General features: G+C 36.8%; 2 protein-coding genes across 7 annotated transcripts; one reads left to right on the forward strand and one right to left on the reverse strand.

Moving 5' to 3' along the window:
- On the forward strand, positions 1 to 16502 carry pasilla (RNA-binding protein Nova-1-like protein passilla). 5 transcript variants are annotated; one of them, XM_034321495.2, is made up of 6 exons: positions 2660 to 3313; positions 5078 to 5224; positions 5285 to 5442; positions 5562 to 5913; positions 6025 to 6479; positions 6550 to 6693. In XM_034321495.2, the coding sequence occupies exons 1-6, from the start codon at positions 2989 to 2991 to the stop codon at positions 6556 to 6558; spliced, it is 1446 nt and encodes a 481-aa protein (XP_034177386.1). In that variant the 5' UTR covers positions 2660 to 2988; the 3' UTR covers positions 6559 to 6693. The 5 variants fall into 5 exon arrangements, with proteins under 5 accessions (XP_034177385.1, XP_034177384.1, XP_034177386.1 ...); XM_034321494.2 differs by lacking the exon at positions 2660 to 3313 and adding an exon at positions 1 to 1055 and having other exon boundaries at positions 6025 to 16502; XM_034321493.2 differs by having other exon boundaries at positions 1108 to 3313; positions 6025 to 16502.
- On the reverse strand, positions 15993 to 24875 carry LOC117603060 (putative maleylacetoacetate isomerase 2). Of its 2 annotated transcripts, XR_004581127.2 has the most exons (6): positions 24670 to 24872; positions 24276 to 24327; positions 24067 to 24215; positions 23787 to 23991; positions 21222 to 23727; positions 15993 to 21136 (listed from the first exon to the last, which is right to left on the reverse strand). XR_004581127.2 is itself a non-coding variant. In XM_034321793.2 (5 exons), exons 1-5 carry the CDS (start codon positions 24685 to 24687, stop codon positions 23498 to 23500), a joined length of 654 nt encoding a protein of 217 aa, XP_034177684.1. In that variant the 5' UTR covers positions 24688 to 24875; the 3' UTR covers positions 15993 to 23497. The 2 variants fall into 2 exon arrangements, 1 of the variants encoding a protein (XP_034177684.1); XM_034321793.2 differs by having other exon boundaries at positions 15993 to 23727; positions 24670 to 24875.
- Between the last annotated feature and the right edge of the window lie 3007 nt (positions 24876 to 27882).

Genomic DNA, 27882 nt, shown 5'->3' on the forward strand with positions numbered 1-27882 from the left:
ATTTTATGAGTAATGTATTAACAGTAATACGTCGATGTGTTGGTAAACGACGTCCTTGGATAAGCATTTAAATGTATGCATCGTGCGTGCGGCACAATGTGCGCTCACGCTTAAGTATAGATGGACAGCCTGCTAACCCAAAGTCTAAAAGAGTGCAGGGATCTAGCTCGTTCACTTGAGTTGCTGTGATACAAGGACGATACACGTTAAAGGAACTTATTCCTTTAACGGTTAGGTAACATTCTTAAGAACAATCTAGGTATCACAATCTACTTATATGTATACATACATATTATTCAGAAATGCTACCTCATCTAAACGCTGAACATATGACGCAGTTAGGAAAAAAAAAAAAGAATGATTCCAAGATCGTTGCTCAACTTAGCCACTTTTAAAAGGCCAAAGTCATTTTGGTTTTAGGTAAACGTTACACCTATCACAGGAAAAGTTCCGATACATAAATTTCAGCGCATTAGCGATAGGGCTTAAAACCATTGTGTATGCTATGCATTCGTTGACATACATACATATACATCAAGTGTAGAAGTTCAAAACGAATGTAATCGACAGCGAAACACGGTGTGTGTCGCATGGAAGAGAAGTGCAATCGAGCGAGGTCGTGTGGTGATTATATACCGAGTAACACTAGTAGTACCATCGCTCGAAAAATTCATGACAACGTACACTCCGATGCAACGTAGAATACTCTTGGTTAAGAGGAAAGGTAGGAGACTCCGACCATTAAATCCTGTAAGAAGACCCTAGGGAGAGACTGACACATCTCCTGTCCTCATAGATAAAAAATATGGTGGAATAAGGTGAATGGCGGGATATTTCTTCCCCTATACTTCCGCTTAACTAAGCGAAGCCGAAGTTGCACGAGACTGTACATGCATGTTACATGCAGCAACATAATTGAATCTGAGAGACAATCGCGGGACTTGTACACGCGAGGCGACACAATCCGATGTGTTTGCGCGTTTAGTTCAAACGTGTACCAGACTTTTAAAAACATAAGAGGAAGTGTCACGGGATGGACAAATTGGTTCGCACAGGTGAGACGATGGAAGATCCGGATATGTATTGCGCGCACGTGTCTGAACCGTAGTTTGGGTTATCAGGTGAACGTTTAATAGTACTCAGGAGCCACCTCGTGGCCTAAAGGCAACCTTTCGGGTGGAAGAACCGCGCGATTCACGAATTGTCGCTCTTGTCGTTTCAACGATGAGTTGCATTCAGAAACTAAGTTGTAACAGCATTGCGACACGCGAGTGTGATCAAAAGCTTGTTGTGTGTGTATATAGCACACCGATTTATTTGTCATGCGAAATGAATTTTTATCTACGTAATTACGTATCGTCTGACATCACTGCAACTTCGGACTTTACTCCTTTTCGATAGTGGATCCTCTTATTGGTTGAAAGAAAGAAAATTTGTGTATCTTCTTCAAGTAAATTTTAAGAAGTTGAAACACGGGTTACAGTGTTACTCGTATAATACAATTCAGTCACATGTGCGCGTGATCGGTATTAGAAAACAATATGTTCAAGTTTTAACGATGACTGCATTGTTTCCTGCTCATTGCAAGAAAACGTTGCGTCGATCGTGCACACCGATAATGCAGTAATCTTGTCGATCTTTCTCATTTAGATTTTCCCGTGCAAATTTACAATTTTTATTTCTTTTTAATGTTAATCTAATAAGGGCATTTAGTTGACTCACTTTGTGTGAAAAGTAACGTTAAAGGGAACACATTTTTAAACACGTGATTCATTAACGTACCAATCGCGCACCGTATCTATGTTCTTTCCTTAGATAAGATACTTAAAAATACTTTCTTTATGCCCTAACTGTATGCACTTATAGAAATATTAATATAGAATATATGTACACAGACATATATGTTCTATGATTTCACTTTCGATAAAAAATGATATTCCATTTGAGTATCAACAACTAACGGATATTCTGATCGATGTATAGTTAAAAAGGTATATCACAACTATGATGAAATAATGGTAAATTTTCGACAATTCAAACGCCGATACGTTAATCGTAACACGTATCTACACATGGTGATAAAAAGTGAACCAAACATCGTGCTTGATAAGCGAGCAGGATTCTACTTTTAAAATCATTGCTAGGAAATCAAATGCATCTTATTCACTTGCACATGAACTATGATGTCATACTGCAGTGCGCACCAACGGCAACAAGATTAACGGCCTTGAGAGGAAAAATATTTTTATAGCATAGACAGTTTTCTCTTAACACGTATTATCTAATACGTTAATATCTAATATTCGAATTAGATTTTCTCTTTTATGAATCGTAGACATTATGTACCCGTACATACATACATATACGTTAAATGCAACAACTGCTATAGTAAGTCGCAAGTGCAGCTGTGCGACGGTTTAGGAGTAAAATCGATCGATAGTTATTCGTTGATCTAACTTTGATTCATATAATAGACGATACGTGATGCGCATTAGAAACCATTAAATCGTTTATGACGAGATACCGAACTATATAATAAATTATGTAATATAACGTCGAATAGTCAACCGTCAATAAAAGAAAGTAAATCAATAAAGATGAATTTCGAGATAAATAATTAATTTGAAGGTTCAATGTGTAGATTGACGATCAAGATCAGTTTGATCGAATTTTAAATAGTTTTGTGGAAAGTGTACGCGTGAACGCATAAGGGCCCAAAATAATGACGCCCCTGGTGCAGGTTGAGTAATACGTCCCTGCAGAACGGAGCCCGCGAGGGCTGGTGGGAAAGAGAGAGGCGGGCTAGCGATCAGAAGTTGATAGAGGAGAGACGAGGATAGAGAGGGCGAGAGAGGAACGCGAGGGCCGAGGCACACCATCGAGTATCAACCAGCTGGTTGGCAAGGCAGCCGCGAGCAGTCGCCAGTGAGACGCGGTACCCCGCGAGGGCTTTCGTCGTTTGTTCCGTTCGTCTAATCGTGTGTCTATATGTCCGTCATCTCCCTTCCGCTTAAACCTATCGTGGTCGTGCGTACGTTCATTCGTTCGTCCGGTCCGTGTGTGGTGCGTCTCCCTTCGCCTGCTTTCAACGACACTTGCCACCGGTCGGGACTATCGTCTCTGTGTCAAAGTACATCTCTGTCTTTCTCTCTCACTCTCTTCGTTTCTCTTGGCGTGCCCGACCGAAAAGACAAGATGGCTGCCGACTCAGGAATGGAGACGTGTCCCTCCCCGGAGATTGCAGACTCCAGGAAGCGGCCGCTCGATTGTGACGCGGAAAATGGCGCGACGAAGAGGTCTCATTACGGATCAGGTATTTTAATTACCCGTTGTCATTGATTTTTTTGTTGACCGCAACGAAACATTCCCTACGTACCTTCATAGCGATGTTCCTATACTCGTACGAACCGATAAAATACACGCACAATAATTCTCTCCCTCTCTCTCTCTCTCTCATTTGCCCCTTGCTCTTTTTTATCTTTCTCTTTTCCTTGCTTTCAATGCCTATTCTTTTTACTCTCTCACGCGCCTTTGACAATCTTGTCGCTGGTGCTGCTGTTGACACAGCGATCGCTCGCTCTGCCGTTCCCTTTCGTTTCCCACTTCGAAGTCTGGCGAACGTGTACACGAAGGCGAGAACGCGAACACGGTGCACCGCACAGCGGTTCGCGCATCCTCTCGTGCCACGTCTCCTTCTCTTTTTCGTCTCCCCTTTTTTTTCCCCAAATCTGTTTGATATCTTCAGTCCGATATCGTAACCGCGAAATCGTACGTGACACCTGTAACGGTGTTTTTTTTACGTTGACGTTCATTTTATTATTGTCAACGTCATCGTTGTCATCGTTTTCGTCTTGCTCGTCGTCGTCGTCGCCGTCGTTGTCAGTCCTCTCCCCCCAGTCCATTCCTCGTCACCCATCGTCATCGTCAACATCGCTGGCTCCTTTTCCTTCGATTTCGTTTTTTTCCTTGCCGTCGTTGCTGTCATCGTGGCTCTTGTACTCTTATCCTTAGTTCTTAGTCGTCGTAGTTGTCGTCGTCGTTATTATTCCTGCGTGGGCGGCTGTGCCTGTGGAAACGTTGTTAATGGAGAATCGCTGCTGCGGTGGCTGTCGAACACGCTCCGTGACTCTGCAACTTCGTTTCTGTCGCGGCCGTTTCATTGGACGTACGATCGCTAGCTTTGCGACAGGAACGTTAGAAGTGGTTCTACGTCAAGTATCGTCCGTACGCATATTGTTGTGTACATTTCTCTGCCGCATTCCCGTAGTGCAGTGCCGTGGTCGCTGTTGTCGCGTAACCGCCTTACTAAGGAACTCACTGCTACCCGTTCAGTGGCAGTCACTAGGATGTGGCGTATCGGTGAGTTGTCAGGCACACCGTTCCGCTGCCGAGGTTGCGGGTCAAGGTCGATAACGAAGCGAGTGAGCGAGCGCACAGGGCTTCCATCTGTCAAACAGCTGTTTGCCTTCAACGCATCGAAACTTTGTGTCATTCCGTATTACATTTCCTTCTTCTTTCGTTCGACGATTACGCGATACATTTTTTTTTTCCGTCGTCCGAACGCCGTTTCGCATTGCTATCAATCGAGACGCTCGCGTGTACACGAGTACGGTTAACGATTTCGCGTTCCTTCGATTCGGTGTCCAATCAAAAGTCAAAAGTTTCGTCACGAATGTCGAAGCTACGTGATATTTAACAAAAAGTATTACAAGATCGTTCGACAGCTATCTTGAATGTTAAAGTTCAACGACAACAATTTAATTTATGCACGGTATATTTATTAGCAGCGTTTTGATTAGAAAGAAATATGAAGTGTTATCGTATGCGTGTATTTTATTAAATTCGTTGTATTTATTTAATTATTGTATGTTTTTAAATTAATCTTTATGTTTTATTGTTATCTTATTCTCATCAATTCAACAAACATGTACCCTCTTTTTACATTGATACATAAATAAAATAACAGAATTTTATTTGTTTATTTTTTCTATAAATATTTTATACATAAGTGCTACGTATCGTTATGTCTTTTATACAACTAAAATAATAAGCTTTGGTCATTGTTTGTATTCGATAGGAGGAGATGGAACATATCACCTCAAAGTATTGGTCCCTGGTGTGGCTGCAGGAGCTATTATCGGAAAAGGTGGAGACACGATTGCTCAATTGCAAAAAGATACCGGAGCTAAGGTTAAAATATCTAAATCACACGATTTCTATCCAGGTATGGTAGAAACATTTCCATGCGTTCTACTTGTCGTTACAGTATTCGTATGGTTTTCAGGAACGACAGAAAGGGTGTGCCTAATAACTGGTAGTATAGAAGCTATAATGGCAGTTATGGATTTTATTATGGATAAAATACGTGAGAAACCAGATCTCACATTAAAGACAACTGTTGACTCTGAATCAGGAAAGACCACGGCAGAGAGGGACAAACAGGTAAATCCTTTTTTTTTTTCCTTTTATTTACAAACATTATTTTGACACTGGTTCTTATTAATGTTGTCCTAGTTATTTATTATAGTAATGCGTAAACAAAAATAAATGCAATTTTTTAGGTAAAAATTTTGGTACCTAATAGCACCGCAGGGATGATAATAGGTAAAGCTGGAAACTATATTAAACAAATTAAAGAAGAATCTGGCTCGTATGTTCAAATAAGTCAAAAGGCAAAAGACGTGTCTTTACAAGAACGATGTATAACGGTAATCGGGGAGAAAGAGAACAATCGAAATGCGTTAATGATGATATTAGCTAAAGTGGCGGACGATCCACAAAGTGGTATATGCCCCAATGTTAGTTATGCAGATGTAAGTGGTCCTGTAGCTAATTACAATCCCACAGGCAGTCCTTACGCTCAAGCGCCTACAAGTACACCGACGTATACTTCTACAGCTGGCATTAATACAGGTATTGTTTTAATAATTTCAATAAAATAATTGTTATGAAACTAATTGTGTGAATGAAGATTATGTAACCGAATGAACTGATTCATCTATCATCGTATATTTCTGTTCACAGTGAGTCTTTTGAACGGTGCTGGTCTTAGTTTGAACTTGAACTTGGGAGCTGCAATAACAGCTGGTACCGCACCAGTGACGACGCAGTTGTTGGAACACATAAAGTTAAATCTACGAACAGCAGGTTTCTCGGAACCTGCTGCTAGCGAAATTTTATCAGCGATTGCTACTCTCGCTAAGTATAATCTCCTTGGAATGGGGATTGGAATGCCATCGAGTATGAGTTACCTTGGAAATCCTATGGATAGTACCACAACGGCAAATGGTTCGAACAATAATGGCGGCGTATTTGGGCCAATCGGAACGGTTCCTGCCCTTGGATCTACATCACCTACACCACGTAATACACTTGATAGATACGAGGCCTTTGATCCGTTCAGACAAAACAACACCGCTGCCAGTGCTATTCATCTGAACAACAATTCGTTTGGCCTGGGTACTAACCAGTTATCACTTGTAAGTAAGAGTCCTACACAGGTAGACGTGAACAACAAGGAAACCAAGAAAGTAGACATAGAAATTGCAGAGGTTATAGTGGGAGCTATTCTTGGACCCGGCGGTCGTGCCCTGATTGAGATACAGCACCTAAGTGGCGCCAACATACAAATCTCTAAGAAGGGCATGTTCGCTCCTGGTACCAGGAACCGGATAGTGACTATCACGGGTTATCCTAATGCGATCGGCACTGCTCAATATTTAATTGAGCAGAGGATTAGCGAAGAGGAAGCAAAACGAGCACGTCAAAATGCCCTCGCCAGTATGATCAATTGATTTCAAGTACAGCACTTTTGTTCATCCCCATTATTGAGCTCCGTTATTCATCTTTTCACATCTTGAGATGATGCTACGGTAGCTCTCTCTTCCCTTCTTTAAAGAAAAAAAAAAAAACTCGTCCACTACCACCTACCACCCGTTGTCATCTGTCGCAACATCACTAATAGCGCTTGCATTCTCACATCACTATTCATGCATCCATCATGGCTCGTCAACATTTATCTATCTTTTAAGATTATTATGATATATAAATATTATATGTTAAATGATAACTACTACAATTGTTCTGTGATACACCACGTTACGGGGCTTTATCACAAATAACACACACGTACCACATCAGAGTCACATAATATATCTAGTTGTATGGTATAGGATATTGAAAACATGGCATGATAAAACTATATAATTACATTTAGAAACGAAATGGCACAATTTGGCCGCAATTGTTTTTGAAAGATCGAGATTGCAATGATACCATGCGGTAATTGTTTCGTTTCATAAAACGAAATCGGTTATTTTTTTTTTTTGTTTTTTTTGTTTTGTGTATAGGAGCATAATTTATCTATTGATAACGAGAGAGAGATACTTTTAGTTACAAGGTCATACAGAACTCACAAATTGAATGACTTCGATCTGAGAAATTCGTACTTTAATGTGTGTCTTGGAAACTAAATTACATTCGTTTATTCACAAAATCAGGTTTTGTGAATTTATTGTATTGAACTGTTCCTTGAACTATGAAATGATTAGGCTAATTAAGCAATTTTACTCTTGCTTAACATACTATCCGAACGAGTTTTTTTTGTTTTTTTTTTTTTTTTTTTTTTTTTTTTAAGTACAGAGTGATACCTTGGCAAAACCAAAGATCTTACATACGTTAAACAGAAATAACTTGGCTGGAAGATAAATATACATACAAAGGGAGAGCTATTCTACATATAAACATATATTTATATATTTACAATGCTGGCTGGTCCAGCTAAACGAGTAACATAATACCCCCTATTGCCAAGTTTTATTCTGAATCCCAAAGCCTTTATTTCTCAAAAATCTTCATCGAAACTCTTATAGCGTTAGAATTAATGTACACAGAGATAATATAAACATCGAGTCTCATTATTTCTTCGCATATATCCCCTTAGGAATGGAGAATTCATTGCGCTAGGACGATAGAATAAGAATCATTCGATTCGTTAGAACGAAAGATTCCCGAGTAATAGTTTCAGTACAGTTACAATACAATGTTATAGATGCACGTTAATCACATTCGATTGTTCGTCTAATTATTTTTAGTTTCAAGGTATATCAGTTGAATACAATTTCAATTAATGCAGTTTTACATTTCTTGACACTCGCATACATTATTGTTTCTCTTTCTTTTTTTTCTTTTCTTTTTTTGTCATTCCTTTTACGATTACAAAGCTGCATAAATACAGTTCTTTTTATTGTATAGAAATATTTATATATTTATATACACGTATATTTTCAATAGTTTAATCGTTGAATATCCTCGATGGAAATATTTTTGTCTTCTTAGCAAGTATTTCTTTTCTAAGCAATGATTGAACGTCTCTCGATTGAAATCCATACAGATTGAGATTATACATCGTTAGATAGATTAATTGTTAATAGAATGAAAAGTGTCTGTCAAATGATCAGCAGTCATGTCATACATCCTTGGGTTCTGTATGATACTGCTTTAACGAGGGCTTCTATTTAAGGACAACCAAATCTTCGACAGATGTTTTTTAACTAATCGCACTTTGACATTGAATCAAATCATTAGATAAGAAATGAATTTTAGCTAGGAAACTTTGTTTCTGTTGATAATTGTCGATACAGATACAGCTTACATTTCATTGCTAGATAAGAAAGAAAAGATATATATATATATACACACACATATATATATATATATACAGAAATGGAGTGAACGAGAGAGAGAGAGAAAGAGAGAGAGAGAGCGAGAGAGAAAGAAAGAAAGAAAGAAAGAAAGATATTGTTAATAACAGATGTTTCAAATCATTGTTTTCTCTTTTTGTTTGTTCTCGGGGAGGGGAGGGGAGGGGGGAGGGGGGTAGGTATCTAAGAAGGGGTGATATAAAAGGGATAGGCGGTAATCAATAATGGGTTTAGTTAAAGTATCTGAAAACGTTAGCTGTAGCGTGAAATGAAATATATAAGTGTACATGAAGTACAATTCGTAGCTGGAAGCGCTGGCTCACCGCTCTTTAAAATAAATTGTATATTCATAAATATCGCATAATATGAGTAATAATATATTACACACAGAGAGAAGATAAAAGAAGATATATATATATATATTATATTATATATATATAATATGTATACATGTATGCATATAAAGATGCATATATATATACACAAAATATATATATTATACATTGAAAAGTTTCAATTAGATTATTATTATTATTATTATTATTATTATTATTATTAAAAGAGAATTCAATTATCTAAAAAAAGAAAAACAAATCTAAATGACATATATGTGCATATTTATATGTATATATGTATATACATGTGTGTATATACAATTATATATGTGTATATATATATATATATATACATATATAAATATAATATATAAAGATATTAATATAAGTAATGAAATGATATTATATAAACATTGTTGACAACAAACAAAAAATATATATATATTTGCGTCCGCGTACGTAGAACATGATTTTTATGTTTATCCATAAATTGTATGTGAACTATTGTCGATTAAACTTCACTGTGTTGCCCAGAAATCCAAAAGGAATGAGGATATCCATTGGAAAAATCACACAGACACGAATCTGAAGATCGAAACTAACCGTTAGGTTGCTGTAGATAGTTATATTCTGAGAAACTTTCATATAGAATATATACATATATACATATATATATATACATATATATATATATATATACACATTACGGAGTTTTAGCGTTAATTTAATTTATGAATCGCTTGCGTTTCGACAGCATTGGCGCGTTAATTGAATGGCAGCATAATAGTTCTTTACGTTGATTTCCCATCATCGCATCGTATCTATCGTTTCGATGATACTCTGAATTTTAATCCTGTTGCCGCTTTTCTTTTTATTCTGTAATACCTTTTGTGATTCTCGACTGCCGGTGGGCAGGTGTGTTTCCAATTCAATCAGCTCATCATTTTCAAAAAAAAAAAAAAAAGGGAGATAGGTATTCGATTTGGATTTTCTTCTGTGCTGCTTCTTGGCAAGCAACAGTTTTCATTTTTCTAACATTTGATTTCTTGTCCCATTTTTCGATCAAGCCTAAATTTTTTTTTTTTTTACATTGATAAAGATATACGTATCTTGCAAGTGATTCCCCGTGTAAAATAAAAGAAAAACAACTTGTAGGTAGCAGAAGATAAATATCATTAGGTTATTATACGGTTCTCTCAGTATACACATTCCTTTAGTAATGCAGATATATTGTTAATAAGGCTAGCTGTGATGGAACTATAAGGGTGGGAGGGACAGGGATATATTATTCGTCAGCTGCCAGTACATGAAAAATGCCACGATACAATGTTGTTGATAGTGCTGTAAAAATCATTAGAGTTTATTTGTTCGGGATGGTGTAAAAATTGTTTGTTATTTGGCAGAACGATGCCAAGAGGATTGATCGTTCTTAACGAATGATAGACGATGGTGTTACAGGTGCAATTCAGATTTTGTATGTCAGTTAGCGATATTTATAATGTTGGTTTTTACGGTGGATAATGAATGCTTTGGAATTTAACCCTTTCCCTGCAAAAATTGATTAACTTTGATGATAATTGCGCTAATAACATAGCCAAGCGAAAGGGTTAAATATCTTGCATCCATGGTATAGGAAAGCCATAGAGATCAGCCAGTCTAATATAAGTGTTTCCTTTAGCGATTTATACGTCTGTACAATAATTAGTATTTTATAAATATCGTGAATCTTGCGGGGGTAATGATACGCATCGGTATCCATTCTACACACGTTAGACGAATTTATTTTTTAACACGTTGACCGACTGCTTATGGTAATATGAAAAATTAATCATTTTCAGTTCCTCGTTTTAAATAAAAAATTAAATCGTAATTTGGAAGCTTAATAACTGCATGGCAATCGTCGACTATCAGTGGCCTTTCGGACAGATAATCTCAGGGGTCGATCGCTTTCGTAACGAAAGGGTTAAAGAAATTAATTCTTAATATTCTTTAACTGGAATTTTTGATGTTCTTAAACTATTTTTAGAACTGTTACAAAATTAATCGTTAATATTTTTAACGCTCTCGTTACGGATTATAATAATTGTATCGGCAGTCAACGTGTTAAAGATCGAATTGCAATTGCTAGACACAAAATTTCATATTAGAAATTCGTACGGTAGTAAAAGGTTCAGCGAGAATTCGATTACTGCTTGTCGTTTGTCAAAAAAGAAAAAAAAAAGAAGAAAAAAAAATGAAACGAAACAAACACGCAGATACCTCTGGTGCAAAGTGGCAGGAACAGTATTGGTTGGCCAGTCTATTTGTTACCTACGAGTTGTTTAACAATCGGGCCGCGAAACACCGTGTTAGATTAATTCGAAGCCGGCAGTCGTAACACGTTTAGACGAATTCTTCTCTTATCTCCATATACGACGCTTTATTTTGTACAGTTTTTCTTCGTTTCGTTTCTTGCTCCTTTCTCCAAGCGAGGAAAGGCGCATAAACAGTTCTTCGACACCGTGCCGTGTCCTGTCGTGGATAGTTGGTACACGAATTAATAAGTCTAGATGTGTACGTAGTGTCTTAAAAAAAAAAGTCTCTTATAAAAAAGTCGTGTCACGTTACAGGTTCGACGTTTTAATTCAATTTAAATTACGGAATGAGTGAAGGAAAAGATAGGAAGAAAGGGGTGAAAAAGGAAGAAAAGATGAAATTATTAACTCTTCGCACTTGGAGAACACATATAATAGCGTGTAGTTTGATCAGGGAAACGTAGGAATTGCATTGACTCGCTCGATTCTAATACGAACTATTGTTAAACAGTAACTATAAATAATTATTGAATTCGACACAATTGTCGCCACGCGGATATGTGGCTTTCCGTGTCACGTTAACTTGGCTGTGTGTGCTAGGCTACATTCGTAATTCATTGTTCCATCATCAATTCACCTCCACTCGCACAGACCTTCCCCATTCACTTGCATTAGAGTTCAAAGAAATAATTTAAAGAAAAAAAAAAAACCATTTGTCAGAAGTGTGCGACAGTGCGTTCTATACGTTGTTTATTTTATTAACAGTAATATTTTATTATTTCCTTTGTTATTTGCCATCTAGGCAAACCTGGGTTACACTGCTGGGTATACCATCCCTAATATATGAAATATTAAGTATACTAGGTATACTAGGTTACACTGATAGAGTATACTAACGCTAGTGTACTTTACAAGTGTAACTTAGGCTTAACTCTACCTCCAGCCTTCCACCACTTTAGTATACTAATTAATATTCCATTAATCAGCATACCTCATATAGCAAACCCTTCTGATTCTGAAATTCAGTAGCGGTAAATCGGTTAGACTTTGGGCTCGTGTCGGCAAACATCGTTATACAGGGTGTCCCAAAAAGAGTGTTAGTCCTTTAAGGCGGTGGTAGCTGGGGTGATTCTGAACAACATTTTCCTTTGCAACAATGTTGTTCGAAGCTTTGTTTTTGAATTATTAAGGAAAACCCACTGGCCAATCAGAGCGCGCGGCCTCAAGGATGATAGCCTCAATCATAGTGTCCGTTTGTCTAGTGAAAAAGTACTGACTTTGGAGTGAAAGTTTAACCGCAGCAAATATCATAAATTCAATTGTTTAATAAAAGCGTTAAAATAATTAACATAATCATCTGACAAAAGCTTTAGAATATTCAATAATTTATTTGAAATTACAAAATACACTAGATGAACGGACACTATGATTGATACTGTACAATATCAATTATAGTGTCCATTCGTCTAGTGAAAAAGCACTGACTTTGGAGTCAAAGTTTAACCGCAGCAAATATCATAAATCTAATTATTTAATAAAAGCGTTAAAATAATTAACATAATCATCTGACAAAAGCTTTAGAATATTCAATAATTTATTTGAAATTACAAAATACACTAGACGAACGGACACTATGATTGATACTGTACAATATCAATTATAGTGTCCGTTCGTCTAGTGAAAAAACACTGACCTTGGAGTCCAAGTTCAACCACAGCAAATATCATAAATCTAATTATTTAATAAAAGCGTTAAAATAATCAACATAATCATCTGACAAAAGCTTTAGAATATTCAATAAATTAGAATTTCAATAATTTATTTGAAATTACAAAATACACTAGACGAACGGGCACTATGATTGATATTGTACCCTGCCGTCCCTGAGCCGGCGCGCTCTGATTGGCCAGTGTTTTTCCTTAATAATTCAAAAACGAAGCTTCGAACAACATTTTTGCAAAGGAAAATGTTGTTCAGAATCACCCCAGCTACCATACCCTTATGCTACCTAACACTCTTTCTGGGACACCCTATAGAGCCCGTACACCCCATTAATGTAACATAGACATTACTTGACTTGCCATGTGCTCCTTTTATTCTTCTTCTGTTGCTATATTTTTTTTTCCACGTACCGTGGCACACTTCTTACCATTTTTCGGGCGGGCTAGAGAAGAATGAAAGGACAAATGAAGAGTAAACGATGATATTTATCATTATCGCGTGTAAAATAATTGTTTGGAAAGGAAAGGGAATATAAGGGATACACATTTGATATCAGAGAAAGAGAACTTTTTCGCGCGACATTTAAACACACACTTCACCCAATCACTTTAGTGCCATATTGATATATCCCCATCAGCCACACTTGTTGACGTTTTGACGGTAGAAACGTGTTGTTAAAGATGTGTATATTTACTGCGATCGGGCAGGCTGTTTTGAATAATGTCGGGATACGTTTAATCTTTTCGTTTACACGAGTATATATATTAAACCGTTGCGAAGTATTAATGAAATACAACAGATACATACACACAAAGGATACACACACAGTTGTATATGCTTGTTTTAGTTCATTTATTTTTCTTACATGTGTACAAAGAATCGTTTCACCGTTGTCGAGGGATTATTTTTTGAAACACCTTGTAGAGAGATATATATTCGCGGGAATGGATGAATTCTTTCGTTGTACATTTCATTGAACACTATCGATCGTGATCGAATCGCAGATACCTAAGTTCGAACCTGCCGTTTGGCGAACACACGCGTACGCACCACACGAGGGGAATGAATTTTGTAAAAATAAGAAAAAAGAAAATTTCACTGTTTCTTAAATCAAGAACAATGCGTTCCGTTCTTGAATCGTTTCAGAGTAAAGAGGTGTGGTCGCTTTGCGTAGAGCTCAGAATTGCTTCTTCCTTCTATTTTTCTTTCAATTAAACAGCTTTCGAATCACTGTTTTTTTTTTCAAAGAAACATTGCATTTGAAACGCTTTAAGAATTGTTATATTCTTGAGAAGATTCCTTTACTGCCACTTTTTGCAATCGTTCGCTAATAATCAAACGTGTTTTAATGAATATAGTGAAAATTTACCATAGTCGAAGGAAATAATAAAACACACAAAAAAAAAAAAGAAATATATGATACATTGATATAGAGATGTAACGTTATGTTAAGAAGTATTAAATATTAAATATATATAAATTATATATTTAAGAGATACGATATGATAGTTGTGAAGGGAAAAACAGGATGAAGAAGTAATAATAAGGATAATAATAGTTAATCGATTGCGTTAAAAATTGATCGACAATAGAGCAGAATTCTTAAAACGTAGAAACAAGCAAGCTTGTGTCAGAAACAGAACGAGGAATAAGAAGATGATCTTTATCTGTTTCCTGTTAACTGGAATAAATATCGATTGTAATATAATAGAGACTTTTATATTTGTTCACATCAGACTGATACTTATTTGTGTAACATAATTATATTTTATTGGTACAATGGTGCTCAACACGAATAATTATCAGAGTATAGAAAAAATAGGATATTAATGTTCAATTTACTATAAGTTCCATAATAAGGTATGGTGTCACCACGATTCTTAGAATTTTCAAGTATCTGAACAAATATATGAGTCACTATAAAAAAAGAGAAGAAAAAAGTATACTATTCGTCCTAGAGATATTGAAATTATTTAAAAATAAAAAAAAAAGATTTTTCGGCGTTGTTCCCGCCATTTCTTGAAACCGGTTCGACTTCGATTTATCTCGAACGATCGATCATCGAACGAAGGAAATCGAAATTTTTTCAAAATTCGATAAAACAATACCAAACGCTAGATTGCTGAAAATAATTTCATTTTGGTATATGGTAACCCAGTTAACAGGTGAAACACTAGTCTTTTAACCTTCAGATGTCTCCACTATGAACACCTCCATGTTGTACACGAAAATTTTCGATTTACCGTGCACGTTGCCGTTTTTGTATACAATCATGTTCGAATTTCTCCGCTAGCACTTCGAAGAATCATGCATTATTTCCTCCACATTCGTCGAAGCTTCGTTTTTATTTTTATTTTTCACCGATTTAACGATTTCACGATACACGTACCCTTAAAAAAAGAGCGGCATATAATACAAAGAAAGAAGATGATGAAATAAAAAAAAAAAAAAAACATACATGTGGCTGTAAATATTTTATATAAGAAAGAAAGATGACGATGAAATATATATAAAGAAAGAGAGAGATCTATCTATTGTAGAGATACGCGTGGAATTAAACGAAAAAAAAATTAAAAAAAAAATAAGAGGCTTTTATTTTTGTCTATAAAAAGAAATGAAGTAAAAAAATAAATGACGATGAACCGAATAATAGAGGGATGAGAGAACGACAAACGATATTGTGGGCGATATGAAATATCCTGAATTTTTTAGCCGATTTTAGAGAGAAGAGCATATTTATAGGGTTATTTACCGAACGAGTATTAAACCTGCGCTTGTGTCTTCTGTGAAACGCGAGGTTCCAATCTATCGTCGTGAAATCGAATAAAAATAAAAACGCTCCGTCAACAAAATCTAACAAATGCTTGTTCTAATAGAAAAACGAAACGAGCCTCGTTTGGTGTATTCGAAATAGCAATGCGTACCGAAGTCTTCTGATAAAAAAGGAAAAAAAAAAAATGAAAAATTGTTCTTTTTCTCGTCGCGGACAACCGAATATACGAAACAATTAATTGTAAAGGAAATACTATTTAAAAAGCTGAACAGAGCAGAGCAGAGGGAAATCGTAAATCGTGACAGAAAGGGTATATTTAAAACGGCTTAGAGCATTCGTTTAACGTGTAAAAAAACTAAGACAAAGGGTTGTACAAAAAAAAAAGAAAGAACACAGTGTGTATCGTAATGTTATTTCATTGGAAGTGAGAATTTAGAGTTAGACTGTTGATACACGGTATATTATTTTGGCTAAGCGTATATGTATAGAGAAGATTTTAAAAATAAAAATGATAAAAAAAGAAGGGAGGGATAAGGAAAACATAATAGGAGAAGATACGTGAGTTAATTGTTGAGATAAGAAATAGCGCATAGCAGCTCGGGGATTTAACAAACAGGAAAGGTTATGATGATGATGAAGAAATTAAAAACAAAAAAAAAAAAAACAAAAAAGAAAACACTATTAAGTACCTTGTTGAGTATAAGTAGATTAATGATCGCTAAGTCGCGAAGAAATAAATAAATAAATAAATAAATAAATATATATATATATATATAGTGCTCACCTACGAGGTGTGCACGTGTGCACATTCATGTTCATGAATCATTCGACTCGTCATTATTGTACACATACATACACACACACACATACACACAGGAACTTTCATAAATATGCATCTAAAGGAACAGCGTTACGACACTTGTGTAACGTGAATTGTTGCATGCCTATACACGGAAAATGAAAAAAAAAGGAAACAACACGATACCATGAAAAATAATAATAATGATAAAATATAATGAATAGAGGGTTGTTTCACGAGATGCGAAACGCAGTGCCGCGCGTTTGTGCTTCACCTTCGAATTTGAAAGGGTCGCGTCCGAATGAACGATAGCCCGCGCAAACTTATATGTTAACACGGGATAAATAGCATTATTATTATTATTATCTTCCACGAATATATTTCGAATTTCGAATAGCAGCTGGCTGCGAGAGAAAAGGTACCAATAGAGAGGATTCGTTCGTCATTGATCACGATGGAACCACGATTCAAGTATTGTACCTTACATTCCTTTGGCTATAAAGAAAACAGAGTAAATGAGCGAAGAGGCACGACGACCGTGTGATAGATGGAGAAATATAAAAACGAACAGAAACGAAAGGGAAAGGAAACAGGGTGAATGATGATTCCCTTTTTCGATTGAGTGCCACTTAAAGTTAGCGAAATGAAGAGAAAAAAAGAAAATGAAAATAGAGAATTTATTTGTTCACAATCGACGCCCGTTTAACGCGCTCGATCTTTCGTTTTCTTTTCTTTTTTTACTCCTTCCTTCTCGTTTCTTCGTTTTTCGTCAGGATATATATACATATATAATATTGAGAAACGGTGCATCAAGAACAGTAAGCGAAATTGTATTTTTTAACGTACATATATATATATATATATATCTATATGTTTATATATATATATATATATATTCCGAGGTCTCACCTCCCGAGAAAAAGGGTATTGCGATTCAGCTTCGAACGTTCACAAGGAATTTTAGATTTAATTCAGACTATTGTTGTGCGATAAGTTTGGCGGCAGGAGAATAGATCATATTCTTTCAAGACAAACATTATGTGTGTGTGTATATATATATATATAAATAAATAAATACGTATATATATGCACACATATACACACCTATAGACGAGTAAAACTCTCTTTCAGCGAATAAGAAACAAGGAAAAGAAACTATATAGGGTTGTTAACTATTAAGAATCGTTTGAATCATGTATAGTTGCGCGCCAAGCGAGAGTGAAGGTTCCAACGCGCATGCGCAGGCCGGTTATCGGAGAGTATATATATTGGGCCTCTCCCCCACCACTTCTCAGTCACCGTTTGGAATTTCTATCGCGTGGATCTTTATCGCTCACGATCAGTGTATTTTTTAATTATGTTGATGACGATCTCTGTCCACACCATCTTCAATTCTCCTCCACGTCACGTAAAGTACTATTAACCTTTACTCTCACTTGACAAAGCTATATATTAAAGAAAGGGATGCACGTCGTACGTTCTTTTATTACAAGAAACAAACAAAATACTATAATTGTCGCGTGTCAAAGCAGGGAAAAAGAAACGTTCGTTCGTCCCTTTGTTTTTATAACCTCCTTCGGCAAACGAACGATAGTCAGATTTGTATCGAGTGCACAAAAAGCTGCGTTAACATTTTTTTTTTTCACGAATGAGACTTCTAACCTGTACATCGTATCTTTTATCATTGAAAGAAAGGGGAATATTATTGCATTCGATCAGGCGAATCGTTCGACGCGAAATTCACGAACGAAACGAATATCAGAAGGATCAAAGTGTGATACTCGAGATGATAGAGATCGGTTAAACCGCGAAAGACAAGCGAGCATGCATCACAAAGGGCTTTTGCAAGCCTATTAAACATACATACACACATTACACACACACACGCATACATATACGAGAAGTCTCTGTTGATCAAGAACGCGATACGACGGAACGATACGTTCTTTTCTTTCTTTTTTTTTTATTTGATAATTTTGCTGGTTAAAATGTTTGTTGGGTATTACCACCCACATCGTGACCTCTTGGGCACCGCTACATTGTTATTGATGAAGTATATATTATATATATACACACACAATTAGTTCACAGCATTTTTTGAATTTTAATCTAAATAATTACTTTACACGCTCTAACCACATTTATTTGCATCCATGAATTGTTATTCTTTCATCATCAGAGAGTTATTCCATTCAATGTTAAATAATTATAAATAATTAAACATAATATATTAACTATTTTCACTCATGAGAAAGCATCGTTACCTGTATGACAAGTGACCATAAGAGCATAATAAACAATCGCTCATTAAATGCATTCTGTTGTTCTTCATTTCATGACCTGGCCACCGAGCGTCCATCCATTTGCTCCATCGATCCATCCATTTTATCCATTCAGTTGTCGTTGTATGATCGTCATACGCATTCTTCTTTCTTTCTTTCTCATTTCGTCAAATTTCTCTGAGCTCACAGAATTCTTCTTATTTTTTTCTTAACCCCTTGCCTTCTGACATCAAGTCACGTTCATCGTGTCCATTGGTAGTCTATTAACGGGGGGGTTAAGTACACTATCGTAAGTGCATGAACATTCGCAATTTAGTAGTAATTATAGCAGTCGTATTCGAGAAAGAAATTTTAAGGCAAGGGGTTGAAAAGAGACATGCACCATGAAAATTGCATAAAACAGGGGCTGTGTTTCTGTAGTATAAGCGATTGAAGATTAAGTTTTCGAAACGATCAGCTGTTCGGCGGCCGCCATCTTGGTGCCACCTAAGTAACGGTGTACATCTTTCTTGAAACGCCCTGTGTAAGTCTCCGCTATCCATGGAGCACCTACGGTTCTCTTTTTCTTCCTCTTTCACTCTCTGTCCAATATAACATCCAGTTGATCCTAAGTAAATTTGTAATTTTGTCGAAATTGGGAAGGTCACGAATTTTCCGAATTTTGATGAAACACCCTAATGGTAGCACGTGTACCTGTAAAATACCTGATCGATGATGTGTATATAGAATTTTTAGATCGTTCCATTAGTCTGTAAGTCTACCGTATATGTGCGCGAAGAAAAGAAAAGTAAAAGAAGAAAAGTGTGTTTGTATGCGATGTAAAAGTGACGAGGATCCTCTCGTTCATCTCGTCTGTTGTACAGCGAGTGAAACGATGAAATCGTACATTCAATGTTTCGTAGCACCGTCGAACGATAAAAAAGAACGCAGAGGTACATCACAGATTTCGATTAATATTATTTAATGTTACTCATTATAACCGTGTCGTATTTTTTTTATTGTTGTACCTCGCGTTTGGAATAGCATATCATCCGGTGTACAAGGTGTTACAAGAAAAAGGTTCAAGACCTACAAGACAGTACTTCTTGTACCGTATAAAAAAGCAATGGAAGGGAACGAGATCTTGAACCCTCTTCTGTTTCAACGCCCTCTACACGGTAATTTGGGACCTATTTGGTTCCCAATGCATTTCGTCAGCGTACAAAAATTCGACGTCTAAAAGGTGCTATTCTAACTAGTCAGTATAGATAAGGGAATGTATTTTTTTACACGATGGATTTGTAATAAAGATATTGAAAACGAAAGAGTATCTAGTTTAGAAATAAGAACGCTTGTCGTTGAAAGGGAAAAGCATAAGTATGGACAGTTTGCTTTTGCTTCGATCTATTCTCGTTTCAATACATGCGTGTATCAATTGTTTGGAATATTCCACGGTGGATTGTTTGAAACTTCTTATACCGGGTAAGTTGCATTCTATATCATAGTTTGTCAAACTGCGTGTATTTCCGTTTCATTGTTTTCATTGTTCCATCGTGCAACGATTAATTTGCTAACAAGAGAATAATCCTATCAATAAAGACATAATGTTGTTACTGCGGTAAACGCTCCTCCATAAGTGTATACTCTTTTCAAATGGGAGTGAAGTGCCAAACGCGCATGCGCGAACAGAGTGGCGGGAAATACAAACCGCGAGTCTTTTCCCGCTACTATTCATTCTTTTGATTACATTTTATAATGAGATCACAGGAATGATCGAGTGCTCATTATTACTAATTAATTGGGTTGATGACGATTTCTATCCCCCACCTAACCTTCTTAGATTTTCAAATTAAAGACGCATACACTATGACACAGAATTTATTATTCCTCATAAGCAGTGAACGTACATAATTCATTTTTTTTTTTTTTTCACTTACAAAATATCTATGCGTATCATATCGGTTCGTTTGTTTTCCCGTTAAGTTTTTTGTTTGTATTCTTATTTTATACATAGTCGCATTTGCTCCTTCTACAATTACCTCACGCATCCTTTTACAAATGGTACGCAGCTCTACCTAACTAAAGTCTATTTAGGACCAGTGGAAATAAAAGTTCTAACTCGTTATCGCCTTTAACCTCGTTCAGCTATACAATAATTCATTCTCTATGTCCTGCGTGTGTCTGTGGTTTTAAACACGTTCCGTGTCCACTGATTCAGAGGCACAACTTTCTCGGATCAAGCGTGGAAGACTAAAAAGCGAAACGAGAGGATAGTGAATGTATTATAACGACAGCTTTCTATAATAATTAAGCAATAAGATATAGTATCTTGCACCTGTTCTCCATACGTGATTTATGCAGCACGGAACGTGTAGGAAACGAGAATTTTTCGTTACAGACTCGCACACACGTGTTCGCGAACAAGCTAATGCAGCGTAAAAGCAGCGTACGTTAAAAGTAGTTGTCGGTATCTCATTTCACAAATGTGTTTCCAAGCAATTACCGTAGACTAAATAAAAACTTTCCACCAAAATATTATTCATCTCACTTGTTATCAATACTCAGTTGTAAAAATAACAAATGTAGTTAAAAACATCTAAGTCTCTCCTCCTTTCATTCAATAATGAAGAACAGATTCTGTTGTGCGATTAGGGAAGGGTATCAATTGTTTGCATTCATTCCTCCTTCTCGTTATAAAACATTTATGCTGTACGCTTTAAGAGATGCTATACGAAAAACAGTCTTGTTAATAATCTAGACTGGTTTTCCTGCATGCAGCCATAAAACTTGTTGGTATAAAAATTATATACATTATTATCTAGTCACTCGCTTACATAATGCACACGCGTTTAAATATGAAATGTATATCTCTGTTATTCTCCTTCTTCATTATAATATAAATTATAACAATTACTAATCGTCTAGCGTGAAGAAACGTGCAAACAAATACCCCTCCGTTTCTGTGTCGTACAATATTTTCCAGAATGTTAATTCATGATCATACGACCCTCGTTGGAAATCAAGATTAGTCTTTGTCCTTTGTGGAAAAATGACGGCAAGAAGGAAGCCGGCAATAAGGAACGATGCTAACAGATAGAAAATTATTAACATTGTTCGACACACAAGTACAGTATTATCTTTGAAGTCTTGTAGCCTTTGTCGTATTAATAAACGTATCACTTTATGTATAAAACTACAAAATATATATATATAATATATATATATATATATAGAAGTTATACAATATAGGCGGTACAATAAAAAAATGTATCTCTATATAAGATTATGTCTCGCAAAAAATACACTGTCAAGTATTCGAGTGTGCTCAATAATGAAACGTAGAAATATTCGATGAATTTTTCTACGATCCACTCTTGGTTATCGTTTGTATCTATTTGTAAAGAAAGATTACTTTAAAATATTATTAAGTACAAACGTTAACAATATTTCTTTTCTATTTCTGTCATTTTAGTTTTCGGTATGTTTGCGGAATGTTTACGAAGGAATAGGTACGTTTTATTTAACGTACGCATTACGAGCTTTTGTGTTACATATGAAAATTAAAAAAACAAAAAAGAAATAAGAAGTACCAGAAACGAAAGTTTGCATTTGCATCTAACATTTTTATGTTTCACTTCGTGGACACAGGGAGAAACGAAACGTAGCCAAAGACGAAAGCTTTTGAAACAAAAGAATTTGATTTGTACTTTTCATTCCCCAATATTATGAAGTTTGAGCAGACTGCATTCCCTTATTACACGTTTCCTTTTTTCTATTTAGTCGGTGTATATTTAAGTATGTGCGTTTGCGATGTTAGATCTGCTACTTTATACTCGGTAAAGAATTTAAAGTTATATTTAATATTATTTAATAGCAACACTTCTTCTTAATCTATGTAAGCTAAAAGTAATCGAAAAATTATATTATTGTAAGTGTATAAAAAGTAAACTTTTGATTTCAGACAACAGAACCTATTTAGAATAGGTCAATACACTTTATAAAGTAATATTGTAAGTACTGCACGAAGACGAATTCTTTATCTTTCTTATTTTATTCATTTATTTTTTTTTGTTAATTTTGATTCTGTGTATATAAAACCAATGGAAAAACATAACAAAATTAAAAACAGGCCAACATTTCTATCCTTTGAATAAGTACAGAAATGGAACAGCGTTCCGTCCCTAATCGACATCGATGGCACAGCACGTAATTCGATTTTATATATAAATGAAAATTATTATAGAGTTAAATACTCTACACTGTTTGCCATTTCAGTACTTATACGCAGTTCATAAGTGATAAAAGGTGTATTACAAACTCGTGCTAAAACAAGTAAAAACGATACTTATAAAAATCATTAAAAGATTGTTTCATTTGCAATGTACCCATGATTATTTCAGTCAATTTATCAACGTACGATTGTTAAAAAAATAAGGTATACTTTGGAAAATTCATGTGCATGTTATCATCAGTATAACATAATTACATGTTACTAATTTTAATGGAAGTGAGGTTGCACCACCTTTTGTCACTATAGAACCACAAAATAGGACCACCTCTCTTCCTACTTCTAATAGATTAGAAGAGGAAAAGGGTGGTCTGCCTTGCTTGCTACTTGGTTGCCTCTGGAGGACAATCAGGCTGATTATTTGGATGAGCTGCAGTGAATGCAGGATGGTTTTCTAAATGTCGATCTACCCTTAAAATAGTCGGAAAAGGTCTTAAATCAACTAGAAACCTCCTTGCGTTAAATATTTGTGGTATTAGGCAGCAATCTGCTAATGTGATTTCATCTCCTACACAGTATTTTCCTGCACTAGACGACAATAATTTTTCTACAGCTGAAAAAAATAATTTTCATTATTATCAAACCAGAATTTTACTTTAATTATCTGCATACCTGTTAAACCTCTAGTGATCCAATGCTGAGCCCATTCCTTTTTACGTTCTTCTCCAACATAAATCAACACGACTAAGTTTTGCAAAGGTTGGATACCACTGGCAATGACCTCGCAAATTTCTCTAACTCTAGCTCTTTTCACCGGATCTGCAGGCATTAAGGGCCGGTGTGGTCTAGTTTCCTCCAGATATTGCAGGATATTTAGCTTAACAAACACATTCCCATGAGTACACGCACTGTTTCTAATTAATCAGAAAAATAGAATTCTTCATAAACTCACAGATTCTATTAACGTATGATTGTCGATATGAAGTGCAGGCACCTGCTCCATTGGATTAATTTCACGAAATTCATTGGAATGTTGTTCTCCACCACCCTTTATCAAGCTAACTGGTTTTATATCGTATGGAATTTCCTTCAAATTCAATGCTGTGAAAAGATGACGTTACTGAATTTATCTAAGAATAAATAAAAAAATTTTTAACTTACCAATTCGGACCCTCCACGAGCAAGAACTCCGCCAATAGGAGTAGAGTACTGGCTACGAATGAAAAAAAAAAAAGAAGAAGAAATCAAGATAAGTACTCGGGAAAAAATTCGCGATGTTTACCGGCTCCAGGCGGCACGTTAACAAAGCTATATACTGGTTTGCGCGAGCCGGTCAAGCAAAAGCGGATTTTTATCTGAGAAAAGAATACAGTAACGATAATGGAAGATCGTAAACAGTACGAGATAACTTTAAGAAAAAAATTGGTCGCGGACTAATGCGAATTTTAATCGAACGTGCAAACATATGATGTTATCGCGAATAAAGAAGCAGTAATAAAAGCAACATCTCTGTAACGATGTCGGCTTCGATATGTTGGACTGATAATTCTTTTACCTTTCCCATGACGGACATCTCGTCTCAGGCTTCGATGGACGGACTCGCCTGCTCGATTATTAGCTCGATTACTCGAGACGATGCTGTGGTTCGTGAATTCCTTCGAAAATTATTCGGTGTCCGTTCAACGCGCGAAATCACTCCTCCCTCCTCTCTTATTCGATTGCCAGACGTCCCATTCTACTGCCCCATTCTAGTCTGGGGTTCATGCAACCAATCACCATCCACTTTCCGATAGCAAGCAGTGCTGTACGATACAAAAAACCTTGAAGGTTGACGTAACCGTAAAGTCTTACATATTTATTCATTAATTATCTCTTCTCCGCATCATTCTTGATCAGACATTATTTTGTTAACATCGTCTCACGTTCGTTATTCCATACCAGTCAATTTGCAATTTAATTACCAGTTTTTGTAACTTGATTGGAAATATAAGGTAGGATTCAACAGGGACGGAACCAGAAATCTTGGTTGGGGGAGCAATATAGCATACATTTAGATTTGTTTCGCAACACAAACAGGAACACATGCATCAGTCTACACCAATTAGGAATTATAATTTTGTTTTCGCTACTAGTTGCCTGTTACATATTTATACATAAAAATGTATAAACCGCGAAACGGAGATAAACATTTTAATATGTCCCCCAGTCTATTTAGAGCGCTGATGTCGTTCCTCTACAAGCATACCGTCGTTGCCAGAAATAGGGCGAAAATGGCCGCTTTATTTCGCTAGATCCGGTCGTACCCATCACTACCTCGAACAAGTGAGTTTCACGATTTGTTCGTGTTTAGGTCTTATATTTCGCTATTTGCTTCGGGGTCCCTGACACCCCAGATACCATAATGTCGGTATGCAAAGAGAGTCATCGGTGCTTTGGGTTCTCCGAAACCCCAGATACCATAATGTCGGTATGCAGTCATTGGGGTTTTGGGGTCTCCGACACCCTGGTTGCCATAATGTCGGTATGCAGCGTCGTTCGCAATTTGGGGTCTTCGACACCCCTGTAGCCATAATGTCGGTATGCAAAGAGTGTCACTTGTGTTTCGGGGTCTTCGACATTCCAAGATCCAAAGTCGTTTTGCAGATTCATTTAATTTGCTGTATTTATCTACTTAGCTTACTGAATAAACTCATTAAGCACGTGTTGATTGTATTACTCCTGTGTGCATCCTTTACATCTGTGATTCCTTTACATTTCAACATTCCTTACATCCCACCATTCTTCTCATCCGTGCTTTCTTTATTCCCCTGTATCTTTCACATCTCTGTATCCCTTATATCCCTGCATCCCTTACATCCCAGCATCCCTTACATCTGTGATTCCTTTACATCTCAACATTCCTTACATCCCTGCATCCCTTACATCTCTGCATCCTTTACATCCCTGCATCTCTTACATCTCTTACATCTCTGCATCCTTTACATCCCTGCATCTCTTACATCTCTTACATCTCTGCATCCCTTACATTTCTATATCCCTTTATAAATAAAAGGGAACTAATTTTTACCGAAATTTTGGCCCTCTAGCGGGAAAAATGGGAACTAAAATCTCGACGTCGAATCGGCGCCATCTGGTTTCAAAAAAAGGAACTAAAGCTTGCTCGTTTTCTGGTCCTCTGGCGGCAAAAATGTGAACTAAAATCTCGACGTCGAATCAGCGCCATCTGGTTTCAAAAAAAGGAACTAAAGCTTGCCGAAATTTTGGCCCTCTAGCGGGAAAAATGTGAACTAAAATCTCGACGTCGAATCAGCGCCATCTGGTTTCAAAAAAAGGAACTAAATCTTGCTCGTTTTCTGGTCCTCTGGCGGCAAAAATGTGAACTAAAATCTCGACGTCGAATCAGCGCCATCTGGTTTCAAAAAAAGGAACTAACTTACCTTTTAGCCGTCTTTGTAATATATTTATTATAAGGAATGCAGAGATGTAAGGAATGAAGGGATGAAAATAATGTAGGGATGAAAGGATTGTAGGGATGAAAAGAATGTAGGGATGAAAAGAATGTAGGGATGTAATGGATGAAAAGAATGTAGGGATGTAAGGGATGAAGCGATGTAAGGAATGTAGGGATGGAAAGAGTGTAGGGATGAAAAGAATGTAGGGATGATAATAATGTAGGGATTTAAGGGATGAAGAGATGTAAGGAATGTAGGGATGGAAGGAATGTAGGGATGAAAGAATGCAGGGATGTAAGGGATGCAGAGATGTAATGGAACGAGAGATGTAAAGGAATTCCGTAGGGATTCGGGGCTGGGGCCCCGGTCTCCACTGCACGCGGCCCGAGGAGTGCCGGCATCGGGTGTGGCCCCCGATTTCGGCGGAGTTAGGCACATGGCGGAGGGTCAAACGACCCTCCCTGCCGCCCTAGTGCAGGCCGCCGTGGTGGTTTTAGTGGGTAAAAATCCCACACTACCTCCGGCCCTTCCCCAGGGGGGCTGAAGGTGTCTTTCTGAAGATTTCCACCACGTTAATAAAAAAAAAAAAAAAAAATGGGCATTTAAGGGTTGAAGGAATGTAAGGAATGCTGTGATGGAAGGAATGCAGGAATGTAAGGGCTACTGAGATGGCCTTGGCCTATAATCAGGGATAAAATTATATATATAACTGGAAAAAGTAAAATAAATCCGGTCCTCGGCTGAAACCCAGAAGAGGGATATAATCATAAATGTTTTTTCCCTTCGATGAGCTTATTTAATAAGCAAAATGAAATAAATTAAGTATATTATATAAACTCTGGAAAATAATTATACTGGTTGTACCCTCTTCATACGGACGTGATATTATCCCAGGGTGTTAAGGACCCCGCTGGGACAATGACGCCCTCTGCGTACCGACCTGATATCATTTTGGGGTATTAAAGACCCCGTAACACCAGGACTATATTTGCATACCAATATGATATCGTGGGGTTTCAGAGACCCCAAAACACAATAGATACTCTACATACCGAGATTATAGCATCCGGGGTGTCGGAGACCCCAAAGCACCAATGTCTCTCTTTGCATACCGACATCATGGTATCTGGGGTTTCGGATACCCCAAAGCACCAATGACTCTTTGCATATCGACATTATGGTATCTGGGGTGTCAGGGACCCCGAAGCACCGATGACACTCTGCTTATCGACACCACGGCATTCGGGGTATCTGAGACCCCGAGATACCGGTGACGCTGCATACCGATATTATGCCACGGGGTGTCAGGGACCCCG

This window comes from Osmia lignaria, chromosome 12 (assembly GCF_051020975.1).
Source record: "Osmia lignaria lignaria isolate PbOS001 chromosome 12, iyOsmLign1, whole genome shotgun sequence".
NCBI lineage: Eukaryota > Metazoa > Arthropoda > Insecta > Hymenoptera > Megachilidae > Osmia > Osmia lignaria.